This window comes from Lissotriton helveticus, chromosome 7 (assembly GCF_964261635.1).
Source record: "Lissotriton helveticus chromosome 7, aLisHel1.1, whole genome shotgun sequence".
Taxonomy (NCBI): Eukaryota; Metazoa; Chordata; class Amphibia; order Caudata; family Salamandridae; genus Lissotriton; species Lissotriton helveticus.
Genome location: NC_136068.1, coordinates 440,140,519 through 440,165,793, shown reverse-complemented (window position 1 = coordinate 440,165,793; position 25,275 = coordinate 440,140,519). Strand labels below are relative to the sequence as shown.

Below are 25,275 nucleotides of genomic sequence, written 5' to 3'. Positions count from 1 at the left end.
TGAGAGGGGCGCAAAACAGACTTGAGAGGATTCACTAGAAACCCTAGAGACTGTAATAGCTCTACTGACCAGAGCAAATGGGTTTGCAATTGGACAGGACATTGGGCCATCAGAAGGATATCATCGAGATAGACAATCAAACGAACCCCGCGCGCCCTCAACGACTCCACTACCGGCCTCAGAAGCTTCGTGAAGCACCACGGTGCCGATGAGAGGCCAAACGGGAGAACAGTGTACTCGAACCACATCCCCGACCATTGAAACTGGAGGAAACGACGATGAGGTTGGAACATCGGGACAGACGAGTAAGCGTCCTTCAAGTCCAGATGGACCATCCAGTCGCCCTCGCGAAGAAGATCCCTGAGAAGATGGATGCCCTCCATCTTGAAATGGCGATACACCACTCCGCTGTTGAAGTCCTTGAGATTGAATACCAAACGTGACCCGCCCCCTTTCTTTTGAACGAGGAAGACAGTGCAGACGAACCCTTGAGGATGACGAGAAGTCTGAACTAAGGCTCCTTTGGCCAGAAGAGACTCGATCTCTTTGGACATTATCTCGTGATCTAGTTGGGGAAAATGAAGGGGTGAAGGAAGGTGGGTCTGACGAGGAGGACTGTAAAACTCGATCCTGTACCCGAGGACTGTCTGCAAGACCCATGCATCGCTGGAGATCGTGCGCCAATTTTTTAGAAAATACTAAATTCTGCCCCCCAGAACAACATCTGTATAAGCAATCAAGCTCACCTGAATTGGAGTACTCTTGACGTCCTCCTTGATTTCCTCCATAACGACCTTTGGTGGCTTGTCCACGACCTTTATGGGAGGGATAAAAATTGGACTTGGAAGAATCCTGACCTCCTCCTCTGTGGGACTGGTTGCCACAATGAGATTGTTCGGCAGCTCCTCGGCCGAACGAACGTCCCTGAGAACGTCCAGCCCTACCATAGCCCTGCGTAAAGAAGATTGTGCCTTGTAAAGGCCACTGAATGTGGCGACAAATTTGGTCAACTCCTTGAGGAAGGGTTGACCAAAAAGAAGACCCTGAGCAAGGGGACCTGACTCGGAAGCTGCCAACTCGGTCAGTCTGGAATCCATGTTTAAAAGGATGGACCGGCGCCTTTCTATGGATAAGGCACAGCTAGCATTGCCCAGTTGACATACAGCACGTTGAGCCCAACCAATCAGTTCATCCGGGTCTATACAGGTCGCGGATGCCTTAGCACGGAAACCTATGTCTAGTATTTTTGTAAGGGGGCCCAGGAGATCCAAAACCTTATCCTGGCACAGACGCCAAGATCTATCAATACCCTTTTTGGGGTCCTTTGAAAATTTCTTGAGGTAGGTAATAATGGTAGGGTCCACCTCAGGAGTGTCCGCCAGCTTATCTGCTAGATCAGGGCGAGGACACTCTGAGCGAAGGCGCGCTCTCACATCCTGGTCAAAGGACTGACGAATGTGAGCCTGCACATATTCTGCGACCTCACTGGAAGGGAGCCAAGTTTTGGAATTGGGATGTATGATATCGGACGGCTCAAAAGTAAGGACTTGAGGATGAGACGGGGTATCCACAAAATGCTCCTTGCAAGCCTTCTTCACAGGGGGAGGGACATTTGGAGCAGAGGAAGAAGAGGACGAAGCGCCATCCGAATCTGTGGAGGACTGGTCCACCCTGGACGCCGTCTTAGAAACACCACCAGAAGATAAGGTCTTAGCCAATTTGACGAAGTCAGAATGGTGGGGAGTCTTTGGCGCCTTGGAGGAGTGTTTAGAAGATGAAGAGGGCACCCAACCCTGTTGTGAAGCGTATTCTGTTAAATGGCGCTTCAAAGGCGCAATGGCGCGAACCAAAGCCACATTCACAGAGTGTTGCACCCCATGATCTAGTGCTTCCACCAGATCATGGTCCATGGAACCTGCAGGCTCCTCATCATAATATTAATTTTCCTCATCATAAAACTCCTCCATAATCACAAGGGATTATAATATGCCCACAGAGGAAAATGATAATGAAGTCAAGAAGAAGACCAGTAAGGGGGGAGTGACAACCCCACAGCAAGCCAGGCGGCAGGGAAACCCTACCTTCGTAACACAAATAAATATATAAGTGGAGGGAGGGCTTGTTCTGAAAAAGCCACTCTAGGCACTGCCTCTATCAATTGTACAGCCCAAACCCTCAAGGGAGAATAGGCGTAGACCGGGGACCTCCTGCGCAGGCTGTGGGCTTCAGGCTCGATAAACGCCGCCTCAGCGTGTCATTTCCATGTGTAAACACGGAAGTTACAGAAGGTGCGCTACTGCGCATGCGCTAAATTCTGCCTGTATAGAAAGGAAAAGTCGGAGAAGGCGCGCGCGCTCACCGGGGTCCCCGAACTCCCACTCCACTAAAGAGACGCGGGCGGCAAGCGCCCGAGACACAGAAGGCGAACTCGCGTTTCCAAGGACACAGACGGCATGCAAAACAGCCGCGACAACCCCCGGTGAAGCGTCGGGACGAGGCAAAGCACATGACGCGATCTAAAACACACCAGGACAAGCAAATGAAGTAAGGAACACTTTGCATACACAATATCACAAACAATGCAAGGTAATAGAAATAAGCACTTAACTGGCTGCGAAGCAGCAAAGAAAGAGGAAGTAATGTCCTCTATGGTTCCTTATATAGGGAGTTAGTCTCTATGGTTGCCCAGGTACTGATGGGTATTGTAGTTTCTTTTTTCTTTACTATGTTTCTATTGGCTGCTGTCTGTCAGTAAAAAAATAGAGAAAAGCATAATCGGAGCCTCCTGTCCTGCCATAGAATTGGGATCAATAAGCATCAGGGTTAAGTGCTTTCAAGCTCGAGGGTGTGCCAAGAAATGCCTTATAAATATTAGGCATTGGCAAAGCCAATAGGTTTCAGCAAAGTGAGAGCTGTTGCATTGTCAATTCCCCTTCCAATTTGTTTAACGGAACTGGTTTTACAGATGACTAAAACATCTAATTATTTATCCATCAGGAAGTAAGCATAAATTGTCACTGCAAGTCAGCTGTTGCTGATGAGCTATAGCAGCACAGAATTGGAATGCATACATTTTAAATGTCTAAATAACTATGGAGCTGCATAGTTTTTGGTAAAATAAAACTTAATTGTGCTTCTCTACAAAAGCAAGCTCCGAGTCAGGTCACAATGACTTCATAACCTCCCTTAAACCAGGAAGAAGACTTTTTCAGAATTAAATAATAGTTTTGAAGCGATGCAATGCAAGAACGAAAACCAAGTCCTGTGTATGCTTGTGCTACCCAACTCGTGTCCATATTTCATCACAATGCAGACTACGCTAAACAGCAGCTCATATCAAACAGAACATCGATGAAGGGGTGGGTCTTGGAGCTTGCGCCTCCTTTAAATGTTTTACTGCCATTTCATTGTTGCTGATTGTCATCAACTAAGCAGTATCCACATACAAATAAAAATATACGTTTACTGTCTGATTTTGGTTCAAATGAAATGACCCTTGCTTTAAAGTCAATTCAATTCAATTCAATTTATTAAAGTTTTGGAACTCCAATGAGGTCCACTTAAAAATTACACACCAATTAGTACATAAAGTGCAATAAAACCATGTGGTAATGCAGCGGAAACAAGATAGTAAAAATTTTCAAGATACAACAGTTTCAAGGGATAAAAGTTTGGGATTTAGCAGCCAGCACTGAGGAAACCAGGCATATCCAGAATTGTGCAAATAGAAAGCAACCGAGACAACGTAAAGCACTTTTGAGGTGCAAAGTTTAGAATTAGCAGCAAACAATAAGAGAACAGAGCATTTCCTGAACTGTGCAAATAACAAGTAAAAGCAACCTAATCATGTGCAAGTTTAGAATTTGGGATAAAAAATTAAATAAGCACAGCCTATAAAATAAGGACCAACTAGTGCAAAATACATTTCAAGACACAACAGTTTCAAGGGATAAAAAGTTTGGGATTTAGCAGCCAGCGATGAGGAAACAGGGCATTTCCAGAATTGTGCAAATAGCAATTAGAAAGCAACCGAGACAACGTAAAGCACTTTCGAGGAGCAAAGTTTCGAATTAGCAGCAAACAATGAGAGAACAGAGCATTTCCTGAACTGTGCAAATAACAAGTAAAAGCAGCCTAATCATGTGCAAGTTTACAATTTGGGATAAAAAATTAAATAAGCACAGCCTATAAAATAAGGACCAAATAGTGCAGGATACATTCGTAATCAAGAGAGGATAATATGACTAAAAAGAAGATCAGCTGTTCGAAAATTAAATCCCACTTGGAAAATATTCAGTTAAAATATGTACATAAATTCCTTAAAGAAGTTAAACAATTTTGCACACACAGCTTCATTTTTGGGATTAAAAAGAAAGTTGTGAGCTGAGGCTACGTCCTTAACACCATTTTGTAAAAACATCGGCCTAAGCCAAAGACAATGGTGAAAGGCCAGTGCCGGACAAACAAACAAAACATGATCGAGGTTCTGGATACTCAGCTCACAGAAATTGCAATTTTTTCCATTTTTTGTATTCTGGGACCAATATGCTGTTAAATCATTTAGAGGTAGGAGATTAAATCTAAATAGGGCAAACCAGCGTCTTATTCCATGGTCTAGGTTCCAGGTTAAATATTTCTGGGGCAGTTTCGGGGAAGTAGACCTTACTATTATTTTTAATCTCTCCTTAGTATTACATAGCACAATAACTCTATTAAAGCTGATCCTCCCACTTGAATTTTTAAGAAGGATTTAAAATTTGTTAGCGGGAGGGAAATCATAGATACTTCCTCAACACAAAAAATGTTTAAAGCCAAAGAGAAATCTCAACCTAAAGAGTATTTCCCTCCTATACCACCAAAAATTTCCCTACAAATGAAACCTCTTAGGGAATAAAATTCACTGTTTTTTAACTGGTATCCCCAGCGTAAAACTCTGGAAATACCTTGAATATTAGTGCTTATTAGTCCAAATTCCAATCTAATAGCAGCTGAAGGAACTAGCGTATTAAAATTACACAGTTTACGTAATATCTGGCCTTCTATCTTCTCTAATAAACTCCACTCCTTTATAGGGATTGATTCAATAGCATATAATAAAGTTGATGGAATTTTTGCTTTCAGCATGGTCAGTAGATGTAAAAAATGCCTTCTTCCCATTGTGCTATAAAACATGCGCAGGCAATTAGCGTGAGACATAGCTTTACTGGTGCTGTGATCGATATGGGATTTATTCTTCGTATTGCTCGCAATTATTTTCCCTAAATATACATATGAATCAACCACCTCTAACTTTTCAAGACCAATGTGCCAATTGAATTTACAAAATGTTCTGCTTTTGTCACTTTTCAAGATTAGAATTTTACTTTTGGAAACTTTGATCTTTAAAAAATGAGCCCCCGTATAATTCTGCAATGATGACAACTTTTTGTTTAGCCCTATAGGAGTAAGATCCATCACGACTATATCGTCTGCATAAAGGAGACATGCGAAAGGTCGGCTACCTATCTTTGGAGCTTTGCCCTCTCGCTGAGAGAGACAGTCGGGTAGATCTGCTAAATATAATGAAAATAATAGGGGAGCTAATAAACAACCTTGTTTCAAGCTGTTTTCTGTTGGAATTACAGATGTTAATCCTTGGTTTCCTCCCATTAAAACCCGACACCAGGTTTGAGTATGTAAAGCAATGATTAAGGACAACAGGGGAGCAGGCAATCCCATATTTTGTAGTTTCCTCCAAAGGAGCGGCCGATCTACCTTATCAAAGGCCGTAGAGAAATCTATGAAGACCATATAAACATTTGATCTGCGAGATAGCGTATATTTCTCCTCTATTAATTTCAGCATGGTGATATTATCTAATGTCGAATTTTTTTTTCTAAAACCTGCTTGTTCTTAGGTAGGACCTTATTCTCCGTGACCCATTCCGTGAGATGATCAAGAATACTTCGTGCACATATTTTTCCCACCGCATCTAGTAAAGCTATTTGTCTATAGTTGCTTTAAAGTCTGTTCTTCCTCATCTCTCGAGTCTCACAAAGTCGATGCATTCCGGACCCTGTTTATGGAAGTACGTCTCACTGTTTAGCAACGAAGGAGGGGCTCCACTGGCTGCTCTGGTCCAATACCCACAGCAAAAGAGGTGGGGGGGTTGGCACTGCCAGCAGCTGTGGGAGAAGTGGCGACATATCAGGGGCAGACGGAACTGGGAACATTAATTCCAGCCCTGAGATGGGAGGCAAAGGGACAGGGAAAGGGCTGGCCAGCATCAGACATTACTAGCAGAACAGAGGCGAGAGCACAGCCAGCGATAACAAGAAGAAACAAGCATTGGCATGGCCAATGGGTCTCGCCTTTGGGACCTTATAAGTATTTAATTATGCAGCACAATATCCTTGGTGCAACATTAACTATTGCATGGCTAAACACTTATAATGTCCCAAAGGCTAGACCTATTGGCTATGCCAATGCTTGTTTTATCATCCTTTTACAGGGCTAGTTATCCCACTGTGGGGTGTTTGAGCTGTTTACATCACACACAGAGGTACAATAAATCATACAAGTGCATAAGTTAATGTACAGAAAGTGTTACATAAGACAATGAGGGCTATAAGTTGCAGGAATCACATATTATCCAAGCTTGTAGATATTATATGTTCAGAGTGAATGGTCTAGAAGAACACAATGTTAGACTATAAAATGAAACGCAGTGATTGAGGTTGTCTGTACTAACGTGACTTTGCTACTTCCCAAAGTAACGCTTCTTTGAAATCTTAGATTGAGAAAAACAATAAGGATCTAAGCCTGTGACTTACAATTTGCATGCAGTTCCTTGTTGCTTACGAGGCTACATTAGATGGATTTCAATTTATGAACTTGATGTAATAAAATGATCTCATTGTTTAAAGCTGTAGCTGTACATATATCTGATCTACTTTACACAATGTGCTTTTGCTGCAGGCACATTGCTCTCTTTGCTATTTTAGAAGTGAAAGGTGTGGTTGGATAAAACACAGAACTCAAGTAAATAAGCTAGAAAAGATTTAGTGTAACATATGTCCTTTATGTCAATTTCTTTGCAGCTGATTTATTTTAAAAATACATTTATACATTGACTGTTAAACTCCGTTTTCAATCTCTGCCCATGGTGACTTCCCAATGTATTTTTTTTGGGGGGGGGGGATGGGGTGATGTATGGTACGGAATGGCTCTCCCGTGACTGCGGTGTGGTCGCCATCAGGTCCACGCCTCTTGTTTTGCAGTATGTGAAGTTGCTCGCAGGTGGGAAGCGTCTTACATCCACCAGCCGCACTTTTCCGGGCCCCTACCCCAGCCCCCGAGATCCACTGGAACCTCGGCCCCACCCCCCACCCCCTGAGATGTAGCATAACCTCCGGCATCGCCGTTCTGTGGCTCTTTTACCTGTGGTACTGAAGCTGCTTCAAAATGATTACGGTGCAGCACATGCCCTGGACTTAGGGATAAAACTGATGGGCAATTTTGCCGCAGTGTTCCATAATATATTAATCAACATATGGGGGGGAAGCAGCTGCATAGGATATACACCAAAGCCTTAGGGATTTCACTCCTGCACAGCAGGAGCAGGAATTACCAAACATTATTGAAGAAATCTATGCTACACCAGGAAGAGATAATTTGGGTACTAAACCTGGGATATACAATCTCAGAAATGGTGATGACATTAGAAAGCCTGACAGGTATCCAAATGCTGATACACATTCCTTTAGTTCCTTTCATGGGTCATCCAATACATATTCGGAGAGAGGTGGACGGTCAGAGCTCAGATCAGAAGAGCACATGAAACTGAAGAAGGAATCACACCGCTTATCTGATTACATCATTATTAAAGAAAAAAATCAAAGACTACTAAACCTCACTTCAAAAAGAAAAAGATAGCAGGAATTACAATCAAATCAGTTCTGCCCAGAATACTGAGGACTCTGCTTCTGAACAGGAAGTAAGCAGTGATGATGCTGGATAACACAGCAGAAGTCACAATAGCTCGCCAGAACCTGATGGATTATCTGGAGGCAGTAGCGCTTAGTGAGAATATCATGGTGGAAACACCAGATACTGCGGTAAGTGTTCTCCATCATCTATGTGAAATTACACTCCAGTTGGAAGGGGGCACACACAGAAACATCAAGGATCTTTTTTGGGTGAACTTGAAGTATGGTTATGATATTCTTTTGACTAAAAATGACTGGCCACCTGACTTCATAAAGGGGTACCCAAACAGGCAAATGGCAATTTTCCCAGCCTTTTCTGACCCCGTTCCTGAATCAGTGAAACATTATTATGCCAAGGAGTGATCTTTATCATAAACTCCAGCATTATACTGCAGTCATGTGGGGTGGGATGATGAGTCACCTCATCAAGAGATCACACTGAGGACAACCCCTCAACCCCAAAGACAATATCCAATTAAACATGAAGCTGAGAAACAAGTTAGGGAAATCCTAGAACAACTTGAATACCAAAGTGTGATAGAAAATTGCACTTCATCTCATCAATGAATAATCTCGTTTCCCGTAATGAAACCAGATAATTCATACAGTCAATTATTGGATTACAGACATCAGAACACATCTATTCGCACATTCGCAGTACAAAATGAACACAGTGCCGCACTAATGAACAACATTGTGCTGAAACAATACAAAACAACACTAGACATCTCAAATACATTTTCTGCCAAAATATAGTGCCTAGAAGCATATATGTGACAGCATATTCAGCACTGGACTCACACAGGCAATTATTTTGGTTACCCCGGAGATATAAGAATAGTCCTGGGCTGCTTTCAACCAGAGTAACAGAGTTACTTCAAACTTTTTATGGGGAGGCATTGTTTTATGTTGATGATATATATCTAATGGAGAATGAATTAATGGAACACTTGAACAGAGTGGATCGCGTAGTTCTGGGGTTTGTTCACATGAGATACGAATTTAATTTAAAAAATTGAAAATTGACCATCTTAATGTTCCTATTTTTAGGATACACATTTTTGAGTGAAGGCAAAAGCCTAGCGACTAATTTTAAAAAAAAGTGTGCATTGCTCCAACCTCCAACGAGTCTGAAAAGACTACAATCCATTTTAGGAGTTTGAAATTTTGGCAGAATATATTGGATTATGCAGAACGTGTAAAACCATTTTACGACTTGATAAAACCAGACTTTTCAAGCACACATTTTTACAAACATTTTGCGTTCCGTACAAGCTGATATGATAGTTTCCAAACATTTACACACATGTGTAAACAACACTAAGCTGGCGATCCTCGTAGTCGCTGGATCATCTGGGTGCTCCTATATCACGTTCAACGAAGGTGATACAGTACCAATAGAAGACAGCACTTTTTACTGCACAAGTGCACAGCCAAGGAGCGAACACTGAGAGCGGAGAAGCTGGGTGTCAGAGCTGGTGCAGCCGGCGCAGCAACACTGGGGGTGACAGTTGGGGGTGTGAGGGGGCAGAGAACCAGATACTCAAAGAGACCGGGGAGGGGGCGTGGCTTGGCCGGCGAGCATGGTGGTCGTCTAGAGCTCGAGCTCCGACCAGCCTGACCATATCCTGCACCAATATCCTTGCCCTGGGCATCCATCAGGGCTCCATATCAGTGGATTTTGTGGCTGGACCTGTGGGTCGCACTCGGCGGCGAGAACAGCCGGGTGGAGGCACTGGGGGCGAAGTACCGGCCCGGCAATGCCGCGGGCCCTGGAGGATCCGACGAGGCCTACGGAGCCGGGGCCTCGATTTTGGCGCCGCCCGGATCTGGTGTGCCTGTCGGCGGCGGCGGTGGGCGCGGCGGGGTGCCGGAGATTGGCCGTGGGTCGGACTGACCAGTGGGTCCCCCCGTGCCTCGTGGCGGACGCGCTGTGGCGCATTGGAGCGGCGCCCTGATAAGAGCAGTGGGGGTGAACATCGGAGGAGGCTCCCCTGAGAGGTGGCCGCAATCTTGGGCCTCCCGGCCTGCCGTGGAGCCGCGCGGCCGAGCTGCAGCAGCGAACGGAGGAGGGCCTTGACGGAAGCAGAGAGAGCGTCGGCTTGCCCTGATCCTGGGGAGCCCGGCGACGCCGGTTTGGGCCCCACACGACAGAGAGCCCTGAGGCGGAGCGGACAGACCTGCCTGCCGCATATTGGATGGGACGTGCTCCACAGCCCAGCGGAGACGTGGTGGTGACAGTAGGTGGGGATTGCCCAGGGATCCTGTGCCTCGGGGGCTAGATCGGGCCCCGGTGGGAAGGACGGGCGGCACCCGGCAGGGACAGGGACTGCGTGTGGAGGGGCCCCTGGCAAGGCCTTACAATTGCTGTTTGCTGGCCCTCGGAGAGAGCGTGCCCTAGCCTGTGGCCCAACATGCCAGAATCCTCGTGGGAGTGAGGGCGGGCGCCAGTGGACTTGAGTGTGGTCCCAGAGGTTGGTGATCCGGAGTGGTCATTCACTGGCTGGGCCCCGGGTGTCTGCGCCTGGCCCTCAGAGGACCTTGAGGTGCGCCCCAGTGCTCGGGAGATCCCGGTGATGCCATTTCTGCCTGCGTCCTCCGCTGGGGCGGCGAGTGGGACACCGGCTGCACCACTTGGACGGAGGAGCATCGAGGGGGTGCAGAGGGATCCTGCCGGGCCCAGAGCTGTGAGAGACGGGCAGCGGCGACTGGTGGGATCATTGCGACAGTGGTGAGTTGCGATTGCCGGCTGCGGGGACCTTCGGGGGTCGGGTCGGGCCCCAGCGGAAGGGAATTAGCGGCGCTCGGGCTCAGTGGAGGTGTGGTGCGCGGGGCCCCGTGGGGCTGCCTGGACATTGCTGGCTGTTAGCCCCTGAAGAGTACTTTTGCGTGTGGCCCGGCAGCGCATTGGCCCTGCGGGACTACAAGAGGGACTCTGTGGAGTTGTGTGCGGGCCTCCGGGGCTACAATCTGCGTTGGACGACGGTCTGCTTTGCGTGTGGCTTTCACGCCTGGCCCAGGACAGTGAGCTTGCCTACATCAGGAATTCCTACTGCTGGGGCCGCGGTGAGATGACGCGGGGTGGAGCCGGGGGTGGCCAGAGCAAGCAGGGGCCGATGGACAAGTTCACGGAGGCGGCGGGCCCTGGGGGATCCCAGGCGCCGGCACCCGACAATGCGGCGCTGCTGGCAGCCATCACGCAGTCGAGGGATATGCTGGACGCCAAAATAGGTGCGGTGGGAGCCGATGTCACCCTTCTCCGTCAAGATCTGCGGAATGCAGTAGAGCGAATTACCAGTGCGGAGACTCGTATATCGTTAGTCGAGGACAATGTCACCATCCTAAAGAAGAAGGTCACGGCTCTGGAAAAGACCCAGAAGGGTCTGGCCATGAGGGTTGAAGATGCTGAAGGGCGTGCTCGGCGGAATAACCTCCGCTTTGTTGGCTTTCCGGAGGGCTGCGAGGGGGACAAGGCTGAGGATTTCTTGGCACAATGGTTGGAGGGCTGCTTTGTGGTGGAGAGGGCCCATCGGGCGCTCGTGAAGAAACCCCCTGTGGGAGAGCACCCACGGCCGATCATAGCCAAGTTCTTGAACTACGCTGATAGATACACCATCCTGCAGCAAGCGAGACTCAAGGGCGCGCTTATGCATGATGACGCGACTATCCTAATTTTTCCGGACTACACAAGGTTGGTGCAGCAGCAGCGCCAGTCGTTTCTTGCGGCCAAGGCCCGCCTTCGTGGACTTAAGCTCCAGTACGCGTTTCTTTACCCAGCGCGGCTGCGGGTGATCTACAAGTCTCGTACCTTGTTCTTCGACACTCCGGAAGAGGTCTTCCACTGGACGGACGAAACCGTGAAAGTCAGGGTCAACGTGGCCAGGGACAGGGAGTCGGACTCCTCCTCCAGTGGAACTGCACGGGAGGGCCTCAGAAGCCAGCGACGGCACTGCAGAGGATCGCTCTCGAATAGGGGCTCACGGTCGGGCTCGGTTTCCCGCAGAGAAAGCCCCTCACAGGAACAGCGAACAGATGGAACTTGATGGTCGTGAGCCATGTACATGACTTAATGCATACAGTGGGTCTGGATGCTCAGGTGCACTATTGGTTGAGGCTGGGAGCCCTTCCCGGTCTGAATGGGTGGGTGGGGGTGACAGCCTAGTTCCTATGGGCTGGCACAAGGGGATCCATTGGAGGACGTGGGTCTGGATCTCCCGTTGGGGACCAAACCGCGATCTGGCCGTGACAGGTGCTTCCATGTTTGGGAGGTACGGGGAGGGTGGAGGTCAGGGGGGTTGGGGGTTGGAGTTTGGGGGTGTGTTTGCGTATGCTTTGCTGTTCATCTCTTGCCATGTACCGCACCAGCTGTGCTTTGGGGACACGCGTCCCACATGTGATATACCGATGAAATGTCTGCTGTCGGGGAGGGAAGGCGGGTAGGCCATGGTTCACTGCGAATTTTGAGCTGGAATGTGCGGGGGATGCTAGACAAAGTTAAAAGGGGGGCAATCTTTCAGTGCGTCAAGAGAATGGGTGTGGATGTACTGTTGTTACAAGAAACTCATCTGCTAGGTACGAAGGCCCTTTGTCTCCAGCGCTCAGGGTTCACGCATGCATACCACGTGGGCTTTGCAAGGGGCTCTAGGGGAGTGGCAGTTCTTATCCATCGGAGGGTGCCATATCTACACAAAGGAATCTGGGCAGATACACAGGGCAGGTACCTCTTTCTGGAGGGTGAGATTGGTAGAGATAGCGTGATTCTTGGTAGTGTATATGCCCCGCCGCCGCTGCAATGGTCCTCGGTGGAGAGGCTATTGTCCCTTTGGGGTGCCATGCCGGACGTCCTGTCCATTGTAGGGGGAGATTGGAATGATGTCTTGGATAGGAGCTGTGATAGATGGCGGAGTGGGGCGGTGGCCCTGGCACCGGAGGGGGAGGGGCCCACCACTCGGCTGCATGCTTTGACCATAGGCCTAGACTGGATAGACACATGGAGGTAACAGCATGGGGCACGCAGGGATTATAATACTTCTCCGCGGCGCGCGAGTCCTTCTCCAGACTGGACTACATCTTCATCCCCAGGGCGCTGGCCCACAAGGTGCTGTCAGCGGAGATTCTGCCGCGGGCGCTTTCGGACCATTCGCCGGTAGCTATCACGCTCAATGTAGGCCTGGCCAGGCAACCGTTTCGGTGGCAAATGTCGGCCTGGCATTTGACGCAGGAAGAGTACAGGGCGCACATGACTGTTGAGATGGACCGGTACCTGGCCATGAATGTGGGCTCGGTGGACTCCCCGATGGTCCTCTGGGAGGCCATGAAGCCAACGACGCGAGGCGTGGATATATCCTGGTGCCCTGCGGCCCGGAGAGAGAAGCGCAAGGATCTAGTGCGGCGCGAGGCGGAGTTGGAGGCGTTGGAATGCAGGGGTCTGGAGGAGGATGGTGACCCCACCAGAAGACAACTGGCTCTGGCGCAACAGCAATATGCCACGGTCCTCATGGATGAGGCGAGGCAGGCCTGGCTGGCCACCCGCAGTCGGATCTATCAATGGGGGGACAAGTCGTGTAAGATGCTACACCGCCTATGTCAGGGCATCATGCATGCGCAGCCGCTGCCTCGGATCGTGGCCCCCGAGGGGGAGCCCATACTGGAACCCGCAGTGCTAGCAGAGAGCTTCGCTGGGTATTACAAGGGGCTGTACTTGCCCCGGGAGTGCCTGGAGGCCGAGACGGTCCAGCGCTTCATAGATGATCTTCCCCCGAAAGCTGTGTTGGACGAGGTGCGGGACATCTTAGATCGGCCCCTGACAGATGTGGAGCTGGGCGAAGCCTTGGGCGAATTAATTCCGGGTAAAGCGCCGGGCCCCAACGGGTTACCGAGCGAATTTTTCCGCCGATTTCTGGTCCAGTTGGGCCCGCATTTCCGGCCGGTTCTGGAGGAGGCGTGCGAAAGGGGGAAGCTTCCACCGGACTGGCGACATGCTGAGGTCGTGGTTTTTTTGAAGCCCGGGCGACCCCCGGAAAACCACGCGTCCTATCACCCCATCTCCCTACTAAACACGGAGGCGAAGATTCTTGCGAAGGCCCTGGCAACTAGGCTCAAACCCTATATTACGGACCTGGTGCATCCATAACAGGCGGGCTTCATGCCACGGAGGGCTACTCGGCACAACATTAGGAGGGCCCAAGTCGCGATATCAGCCTGGAGGTGCCTTGGGGAGCTGGCAGCGCTGTTCCTGGCGGACATGGACAGGGCCTTAGACTCCCTGAGCTGGACTTATTTGTTTGCCCTGCTGCGGCGCCTTAATCTTGGTCCAAGATTCCTGAAATACGTTCAACTGCTATACACAGGCCTCACGGCATCGGTGCGTGTTGGCGGGGCGGTCTCCCGATCGTTCCCGGTTCAGCGGGGGACGCGGCAGGGCTGTCCCCTCTCCCCGTATCTATTTGCGCTCGCGATGGAGCCTCTCGCGGCGTGGGTGCGCATCGACGCCCAACTTGAGGGGTTTCGGTGGTCTACAGACCATACTGATAAAATTGCGTTATACGCAGATGACGTGTTGTTCTTTCTTACGGACTTAGCCCGTTCTGGGCCGCGACTCTTGCGCATACTACAAATCTTGGGCGAAACCTCTGGCCTCTACATGAATCCGGGTAAATCCGCGGGTGACTGGGCGTCGGGCCTTCAGCTGGCGACGGATGGGGTGAAATATCTAGGAGTCTACCTATCCGAGGATGCGACGGTGTCCCGCGATCACAACCTTACCCCGGTTTGGGATCGCACACGTGAGGACTTGAAGGTATGGGCTAAGATGCCGCTGTCTATCATGGGCAGATCTGCCATTTTTAAGATGGTGGCGCTGCCACGCCTGGTGTACCAACTGCAAAACCACCCGCACGTGATCCCGCCCCGCTGGTTTCAACAGTTGAATTCCGCGCTCAGTGGGTTTCTGTGGGAAGGGGGTGTAGCGCGTGGCCCTGAGGACATGTTTCTTGTCCACATACACCGGGGGGTTGGCCACGTCGGATGTGGTCTCATACTATCAAGCGGCACACCTCCTGGTGCTGAATGACTGGTGGTATGGGTACAGGGGTGACCCGGCCTATGCAGCTGAAAGGACGCTGATGGGCTCTGCGTCTTTACATACACTGTTGTACTCGGCGCCGCTTCGGCGATCTCTTCCCGCGACCACCAAGTGATTTTCCACGTGTGGAGGCAGGCACTGCGCAGGATGGGGTGGTGGAATGTGCTTACCCAGGAAACCCCCCTCTGGCGAAATGGTAGGCTGCCCCAGTTGAGTACGCTGATGGGATGCCATAGGTATCTCTACCCTCGGAGATGTTATGTCAGGGTGCGATCTTAAATCATTCACAAACCTGCAGGAGGAATATGGAATGCCCCGCACCCAGTTCTTCCGTTATCTTCAGTTTCGTCATGCCTTGGCGCCCAACTGGTAGACCTAGAAAGGCTTCCTGAGTTAAGCCCTCTGGAGGCAAATTTTTTTATGGGGGAGTTGCCGGACAAGAAACTGTCGCGTATATACCAGACGCTGGTGCGCCACTGCTCATCTGACCTGCTTAGCCTTAGGACTGCATGAGAACGAGACGTGGGTGAGTTAGACGAGGAGGACTGGGTTGAGGCCCTAGAAAGTCCCAGGGGGGCGCCAATATCCACAAGCCTGCGCCTGATTCAGTTCCGCTACTTACACCGCACCTACTATACCCGGCAGCGTCTGTGGAGGGCGGGCATGGTTGCGTCCCCCGAGTGTCTCCGCTGTGAGTTGGAGGTGGGTACCCTGCTGCACACGGTCTGGGAATGCACAGCGCTGCGAAGGTTCTGGGATGGGGTACATCGCTGCTTAGCGGAGGTTCTGGCCTGGGAGGTTCAGGGGGACCCCAAGTTAGCTCTATTGCACGTTATGGCTGGGGTTGGAGGCAATCGTTATAAGCGCCACTTATTGTTACTGAGTTTCACACTGGCGAAGCGCGATATCGCTAGAGCATGGAAGGCGCCTCGCGACCCGTCACTTGCCGCCTGCAGGAATGGAATGGACTATTGTATGGGTCTGGAGCAGCCTCTGTTTGTAGCTAGGGGGTGCCCTGGAAAGCACTACAAAATCTGGAAGAGGTGGGCGGAATACAGGGGGCTGGACCTGGACCCGCCGCATGAAGTGGCCACCCTCCCAACCCTCTGATACGTTGGACTATGAAAGAACACTGTTGGCATATGGTACATGAGGATAACGTTCTGTTATAGTAATGTGGTTACGTGGAGCGAGCAGCTACGCAATGGGGGGGGAACTGTTGGGGGGAGGGGGGTGGCGTCTACTCTTCTTGTATTTAATATTCCGCATGGGGGAGTTCTTATGTTTGTATTACACATTGATGAATATGATGCAGATTAATTGATGATGGCAGTAGACTCTGGATGACAGAGCTTTGCATATTCTGTGTGTTCCAACAATAAAATCTGTTTAAAAAAAAAAAAAAGAGACCGGGGAAACAGGAACCCGCCTGTTCCCCTGGCCCGAAGGGGCCCTGCAAGGGTCGATCCTGGTCGACTGCCTCCAGCCCCTCTGCCCAACGAGGTGTGTGGCATGAGCACAGTGGCTTTAGTGGGCTGCTACAAAGAAAGAGGGCCCAAAGGACTCCACGGACATTTGGTTGCCAATGTGGTATTATTTACGTGGGCAGTACGATACGTCCTCTCAAGATACGTCTCCAGGAACATCGTAGGGCACTTATAAATAACGATAGCCGCTATCCCCTCTGTTCCCATTACAATGAAGTCCACCCCAATGACAGGGCCCTATGGTTCCATGGTATAGAACATATTCCATGTGGTGAACGAGGTGGCAATCGCGAACTACTGGTACGCCAGAAAGAGGCTAAATGGATTTGCCGGTTGCAGGCCACCCGTAGGGGACACAATACAGATAGTGAGCTTCATCACTTCCTGTGAGGTTACAGTTAGCAAGAAATGTTGTAGCAGTATATACACTTGTGAAGTCCGACTGACTTTAGACTCCTGATGAAGGTGCGACTGGTCTATTAGTTCAGTCATATTAAATATCATGTGTTATTTATACTTTTCTTTTAAAGATTCTAAATGAACCACAACTGGGAATCTTACAAACATCTACTTACATTTTGTTTTTAAATGATATAAAGGATTACAATTATAAACCATACAAGTATTTATTTGTGTTATTAGTTAACCTTTACTATGATGGGGTCAGTAACATTATACATATTATAATACTTTGTGCTAGTCATACCTTGTCTCTAAATGTTCTGAATGAATTATAATTTTGAATTATACAAATATTTATTTATATCTCTTTTTTTTAAATATATGCAGGAATCGCAACTAAAGAATCATACTGTCTGTGTTATTTACTGCCTGCTAACTATAGCGGGGACGGTGACACTACATATATTTTGATACTATGTTGGCAGGAAATCATAAAAATTGGAATTATAATAACCCTAATAACTTTCATAAAAAGATCGAATTTTTCTTCTGAATGAATTCTTATGTTTATATATTTTTTCTGTTTTCTTTCCTTTACTCATTACACAACATTACCACACGTAACCCCGTTTTGGTTTGATAAATGAGGCCGCCGCTGGTGTTTGCTTGAAAGATGGTCTGGACTACAATTGGAGTCCTTTGTCTATATCTACTATCCCGGTTACGTGTATTTTCCGCTATCAGGGAACTGAGTGTGTATACTGTGTCCCTCTTTAAGGTTTGATCCTTCCTTGCAGGCGTGTCTCCAATTCCTAAACATCGCGCGGGAAACCCATGGCCTTTACATATCGGGGCTTTTGGTTCCGGTTTCTTGGATAACGCTACGAACCCGTGTTACCGTACCGGGAGTTCTACATTCCTTATTTGGGTAAGTCGCTTGTAAATCGTTATGTCATTACTTTTTGTGGCCGAATCGAGGATCTTATATTACGTATCTTTGAAACATTGTGGGCTTTGGGATATTTCGAACATCATTCACCTTGAGTCGTGTCTAGCCTGTGTTATTTCTCTCCAGGGCTAGTCCGTGGATTTCCTTTAACACGCTGTGAGCAGCTCCTATTTATGCTAACAAACTACTTATTAAACATATGATATTGATCTCAGGTTTGGGGATCAATAATACTTAGCACATCTAAGTTTTTAGGTCATAATATTTATGTAAGTTTGATATGTATTGTCCTCATGTTTAGATACACTTAGTCTAAATAGCGGGTTATTTATAGAAATGTGGCCCTATTTTCAGGTGTTACATTTTTCTTATCAGTCTAGGGGCCCGTCTTTCTCGCGAAACAATCCTTACGTTAAATCATATAGGGGAACCGCTTTTTTTAAAAGTCATTTGATTTAATATGATAATGACCACAATTAGTTCCAGTAACGGTTATTAAGTGATCGTGTCAAACTAAGGTTGGCTTACAAATATTGACTTTAATTATGGCTTTGGTTGCTGGGTGACACGGGTTGACGCCATCACACAACACCTGATATAAGCTTTTTCTTTATATGTACCTTTTCATACAGGAGATTAACATGGTCATGGGGCTGTTGTCTGGAACCTTGACACAGTCCAAGAACACACCTCGCATTAATTATTGAGGCGTTCCTTACACGTTGTGCGTTACACCTTGTATTGAAATATCCCTATTTCCATCAAAAAAGCAAGGTAGGATCATGTGGACATTTCATGTTTATATAACTTCTTGTTTTTACCTGTGTATTCGGATACTTTCCCCCGTTCTGAGTAGAACCTACTTTGTATATTGATTCATTATATGTGGTTCCATTAGACCTTCCTTGTCTTTTTTATTTTATTAATTATATATGCGATTTCGGGGTGACCACTCTTCCTAATGAGCATAATGGTTTATCTGTGTTTTCTTTTTGCTTATCAAAATTGAGTCCACTTAAGGCGGCAGGTCGTATTTATGGTCTTTTTAGATTAGACACATTAAATAGTCTTACCAAGTAAATTATTTGGTGAATGTGCCTTTGCTCTTGGCCCCCCGGGGATACTGAACATTAAGGATTGTGGGTACCTCGTCAAATTATCACTCCAATAGAATATTATATTAACTACTATGTTGATTCCGGTCACAAACTTATACATCCTTTACAGAGTGTCCCTCATCTCGGTGGACCTGCATGTTTTCGGCTTTTCGTGTCATAATTATCTAGAAATTGGACCTTCTTACGTAACTACATAGGAAACACAAGGAGTAAGTTTTGCCTCTCTGTCACTTTGTTCACACTTACTCGGATACATGCCTCAGCAATGACAGAAATGGGTGTCTGTTGATTTCCTTGAGACATAGTGGTTATATATCGTTTGGTGTTATCTAATTAATTCTTTGCAGTTAGATCTATTATTGAATTACAATATAACTCTGAAGGGGATGGTGATCCCCTTGTTCCCCACTGGGCTCTTTTGGGTTTCTGGTCTATTCCAAAAAGGAGTTAGACTTTTTTGCATTGTATCTCAAATCAGCATGTATTTCTTGATATCACATATGTTTTATGTTTTCCTGAATATTTATATGGTTTATTTGTTCTTTTTTGATCCCGTCGGCTTACAGGTGTTTTCGCGTATCTGGAATTGTGCCTGTTCCAAACCTAGTTTACCAGTTCAACTACATCGTTGTTCAAGATTTTATATCAACAATACATTTCTAGGTGAGCGTACTCAAGCTTAGAGTTATTTCTATACATGGGTTTGCTTAGCGATAAATGGTCTTATCCCTTGGTTAGTAAATCAGGGTGTCATTTCCACACCAGCAAATTAGACGTACATGGTGTCATGTTCACCCAATGTGATTTAGAGTCTGGGCCTTTGAAGATTATGTTGCGGGTCTGCTTATTTTGAATTACCCACTCCTCTCTTCTTCCCCTTGAAAGCAGTCTATCACAGCAGAACTGACCTCTGAGCAGATAGCCCCACAACACAGGCCATGGGAGTGACTAGAGGTTCCATCTGGATGTCAGCCCCAGCCCCAGCCTTACTCTTTACGATTCTCTTATCAGCCCCATCTCCTTCCTTCCAAGGACTCCTTCCTTGTGACCTCTCACTGACTCAAAGATCTATCCTTGAAGTGTAGAGTGGAAGGCTGGCTCACTCCACTCCAGTATTTGTCCCGACCACCTTACATCACAACACAAATCAGACAGATGATTCCTCTACCTCCTCTTCTCATGTTTCATCACGCAGGCCAGGGTGCCCCAAAATAAAACCCAGGTTCCTCCATGTATTGTACCATCCACAGGCATACATACAACCATTGTTGGTATACAGTCTACACACACTGCACAATACTGTATAGCACTTTATCCTTGGTGCGCTGTATCACTCATAGGCACACATACACCCACCACAAACATTCACCCTGTATGCGCTGCATTATCCCTCTAATTTACCCTTCCCAGGCACATACACACCAAGCATAGATACACCACACATGCGCTGCCCATGCAGCACTACACACAAAACCAGTGTTAAGCACACAGTAGCAGAACTTTAAAACATGCCAGACTGAGCCTAGAGGCCAAACTCAAAAGACACAGGTTAAAAGGGACCCGTTTGCTCCCAATGACTATTACACGGTATGTAAGCACCACCATGCTCATGCTGCTTAACCCCAGGTGCAATATGTAATGCCCAAGGTCCCTATGCTATACCTTAAGGGTTCCCTTGTTTTGTTGAAAAACAATATAACCCCAGGTGAAGGCAATAGCCTTCCACCAACTATGAGGGTGGAGCTTTGGGTGCCACGCCAGAGCCAACAAGACCACAATTCATGAGACAGACCTAGGTCATGATGCAGACGCATGATTCGGGTTTGCCATTGACAACAAACATCAGCATTAGGGAACCAGACATCAGTACAGTTGGTGCACTAAGGACAGGGGTGCACGTCCATTTCTATGCAGAAGATGTTTCCGTCCCAACAAAATCTATAAGCCCAAAACAGACAATCCTTTACTTAGATAGATTCTTGAAAGGCATGTTGCCAACCAATCATAGTAACAGATAAAAAGCATCTTGTAGCTCACTTCGGATCTAGTTCCAGTTGGATACAGTGCAGAAGTCGCTCTCCTCATAATGGTCAATGAAACCTTATGCTTTTTTGATGAAGGTAGGTCTTGCTTCCTTGCCTTATCAATGGCCTTCAATACTGTAAACCATAATACATTTCTCAAAATTTCACGGGCACTGGATAAACTGTGATCAAATGGTACTAGTTCAATATATCAGATCGATCCCAGTGCATTAAAATAGGTAACCTTCTTCCTAGCACTTCCAATGTGTGTCTGGGATTCCGCAAGGTTCCATGTTTGATCTTGGTATTCTATCAGCACACAGCTGTCACTCAAGATTACTAATCTAACAGTCTAAAGACGTTAACATTGTTCCTTAAGAACATTATCCCATCCTGCATCATGAATAAGCTCAAGCTGAACCCACCCAAAAAATAATTCCTTCTAATTTCCCTAACCGTCAGGAGTTTCCTAACACATCATAGGAACTAAAAGCCATAGACATGGCCACATTCTGCTATAAACGTGAAAAACTAGCCAACTTTGATATTCATGTCAAGGAGGTGTCCAAGAAAGCAAGGTTCCAAATAAAACTATTCTGTAAGATCAACTCCTTCCTCTATAAACAAAAGTTTAATATAGCCACCCTAGTTATCACAAAGAATGACTATCAAAATGTTTTACAGACCGGCCTTTCCAAATCACTAAGCTCCACTTAAAGTGGTTCTCCAGCCCAATGCCACAATGGTTTCTCATTATAAAAAAAAAAGAATTTCACAGCATGGCACCAGTCAGGACATTCCTTGGTGGCTTCACTTTGAGAGGCTCATTTTCCCCAGAATCTGTTTCGACGAAGAGAGGACAGGGTCCTTTCACTAATACTGGGATCCATGAGGCGAACTGTGAATGTAATTCTTCAGCCAGCCCTTGTTCATCACCATTATACTAATCCGCCACCCTCCCCATTATTATCATCAAGGCCTAAGACTCACAATTTCTTGATCTAAGTGGATCTTCATGATGATATCCTAGTTTAAAGCAGTACTGCTCCCAGTGTCAAGCACCGTGCATCACCCATCAGGCTAGCCACAGCACTAGATTGATCTTATACAAAGTCAACATCTACCACTCAAAAAGGCCATTCAATTCCAAACTAGCCCCATTCCTAATCACTTCCAGGTTTAGAAAGAACTCTTTTAGAGATTTTCTGAGCATGGCTTAATGGTATCACAAAAGAAAGAACAATAAACCTTTACAAACACAGAAAGCTCCCAGGTATTTTATCTGGCCACCTATCCAAAAGTAATCCTTGACATTGGCACACCCTACCTGATCCTACCATGGAACTAATTAGAGGTGGTATGGATGGTGAATTGCAGCTCTATTTAACTTACACTCTTCTTTGTTGCAACATCTAAGCCCAGCTTCAAACCGGTTACTACACAATTTGAATGGGCCTCAAGCATGACATCAAAGGATTCCACATAGGCGACATTTTGAATATTCACTCTCAGAACCATACAGGGCAAGTGAAGTAGCTGGTTACTTAGCCACTGAGGTAGAACTTCAGAGCCACACCAGAAGTATGAAAAGTTATGCAAATGTTAGGATTGTATACTATACAACTGCGACACAAAATTGAATCTGTATACACAAACTCCTACTGTCTCCCAAGTCATTTATTTCACTTGTAAGTTACATTAAACAATATGTATGATTTGTTAATGTCCTCTGTAAGCAGGCAGTCGTTCAAGCACAGCAATGTTCACATTAGATAAGTCTTGCTGACAACTTGTTATGACCCATCCAAATAAATTCCATCAGACAATGATTCCAACTTGTTTCTATTTGAAGAACTTGGTGTCCTCCTCCAGCAAACCAACTTATAAGCAGAACCATACATGCTCCCATCTTTTTGACAGCAGATCAATAGTCGTGTATTTTCACCAGTTGCAATCCCCTTGTTGTAGGTGGTCTGGCAAGAATACTGGAGAATATGCTGCAGAAGAGTTGGAACCATTGCTTGACACCCTTTTAACCCCCAAACCATCAGTAAATGATGTTATGCTTGCAGCCCAGCCTCCTTTTCACTAAGGCATGGACAGGAATGCAGGCTGCAGACATACAGCAGAGAGGGCGAAAGGCAGCCATGGTACTGGAAGATGTAGACACCTCAGTGTGCTTCCACTGTGGTGTTAAAAGGGAAGGAAGACAGCGAGAAGAATATACAAAGCCTCATTTCAACTTCTCTTTTTCCCACTGCTCTGGTGTCAGTGTTTTCTGCTCAAAGGCGTGGATGTTCTTCATTTCTTCTGACAGACAACTGTTCACCAACCTAAGAGGAATTAGATAGGCAAATAAATTATCAATGATGGGTACATATTACTATAGGTTACTGCTAAAAGATTATTGCATCCATGCTACCACAATCAAATAGGCATCAGTGCTAAAACTGGAGGCATTGACAATGTTCAAAGTATGATAGGGAGCTCTAAACCCTTTGGGTCATAAGAGAGAACACCTCAGCAGCTATTAGGTGACTCTTACTTCGACCCAATGACAACTTTACACAAAAATTACTAGAGTATGCAGGAGTGTTAAGCACTGCTAACACATACGGGGTGAGATTTGAGGGAGGCCCTACAAGGTTTACTTTTTTTCACTCATTGGGGAACGGCCCAGTATCTCCAGCAAAATGATCCTCATCCGTATACAAATGCCAGGCTCTCCTATGCCACTGTGTCTCTTCACTATCATTCCAGTAGCACAGTACATTCAGTGCATATCCTATACCTCTATAGCAATGAACTGTAGGACACCAATCGCCAATACTCCACCACAACAACCTCCAAATACAAAGCATACTTGTTTGACTACAAGGTTATTGTCCAGCCTAAAATGTGCTTACTCCATAACAAAACGCCTAGCATCCTACCTGTGCCTCTGCAGCAGGGGCTTGCCCTCAAACTGGGACGACACCACAAAGACTTTGAAGCTGGTAGCACAACGGTTTGCAGATGTGTCTTCGACCTCCTGTAAATGGAAGACAGGCAAGGTTAACCTTCAAACTCCACCAATCAACCCCTCAATGGTCTGTATACTTGGCTACTCCTGGATCATTCCGCCCAAATCCACACAGATGCAGGTGATTCACATTACATCCCTATCCTTCCTACTATCCTTCCTACCATCCTCTCCTCCCTACCTCTAAACATCAGCCCTTTACCTATGTCTGTATGCAATGTTCTCCGCACCGCATTCCCTCCTCTCTTTACGCCGTCCTTGACACAATAACGCCTTGCATAAGGGCCCCATGGTAAGACCCATCAGCCTCTTTATATTTCCTTTACATATGTTGTTGATAAATGGTGTGTCTAAGGCTGGAAACCTGAACATTCGAAAAATTGATGGACAAACTTCTGAACAAACATTCACCCTAGTAGAGAGATCTGGGCCTAAATCCATTGTTGTTTTGGCCCCCGCCATTCCAGTTTAAACCCAGTCATATGCAAATCAGTCTTGACCCTGCTCCCCATGAGAACAGCCCAGTTCTGAACTGCCAGGCTAGCTAGACAGAACCAAATGAATATTTTTAAGTGGATTTCAGTACTGATCGAATGATTTTTTTTAACTCATTTATAACCTCTTTGGTTCAGTTTCTCGCGGTCAGTAAGATTGGCAGCAAACACTGACAAACCCAACAGGTCAGCATTTCATGTGCTAACTAATGGAGCTAAGCACATTAAAGCCAGACATACAAAACGGGAGAGGCAGAATATATAAAAGCCTCAATAGTTGCAATGTAGGGTCTCGTTAAGGTCAATGTACGCACTAGAGCGGAATCGGATGGTACACCAAAAGCCTCAGACAGAAGGTGATTGAGAAAGTCTCAATCCACTCCAGAGAACAGGGTGCTTGAAGAAAGCAATTTGGTGAAAGTGGCAAACCCGAAGCCCACTCTATTTACATTGTAAGCTAACCGGTCAACTGTCAAAACCCAGAAGTAACAAGCAGTGGCAAAGCAAATAGGTCTAGTCTTTAAGACTTATTGGCTTTGTCAATGGCTTTTGTTCATGCCACATAGCATCAGCAACAAGCATTTGGCAATGCAATAATTCTCGCATTTTTGAGAGTTAGAGCAATTGGTATTGTAAATAACAAAGTCTTTCACCTATGTGTTTTGGTCAGGAGATCCCTCTGCCTCTGGAATGATCACTGCCCCTCTTCACCCCGCTCTTCGTGTTTG

General features: G+C 46.8%; 1 protein-coding gene across 1 annotated transcript in view; it reads right to left on the bottom strand.

Annotated features, from left to right (window-relative positions):
* Positions 1-22,690: 22,690 nt before the first annotated feature.
* The window catches only part of LOC144768573 (bolA-like protein 2), a 31,100-nt gene continuing 28,515 nt past the window's right edge, over positions 22,691-25,275 (bottom strand). Inside the window, exons 2-3 of the mRNA XM_078652350.1 lie at positions 23,965-24,062; positions 22,691-23,364 (exon numbers count right to left, since the gene is read on the bottom strand). Coding sequence (XP_078508476.1) covers positions 23,265-23,364; positions 23,965-24,062 — 198 coding nt within the window. The 3' untranslated portion in view covers positions 22,691-23,264. The remainder of the gene's footprint in view (positions 23,365-23,964; positions 24,063-25,275) is intronic.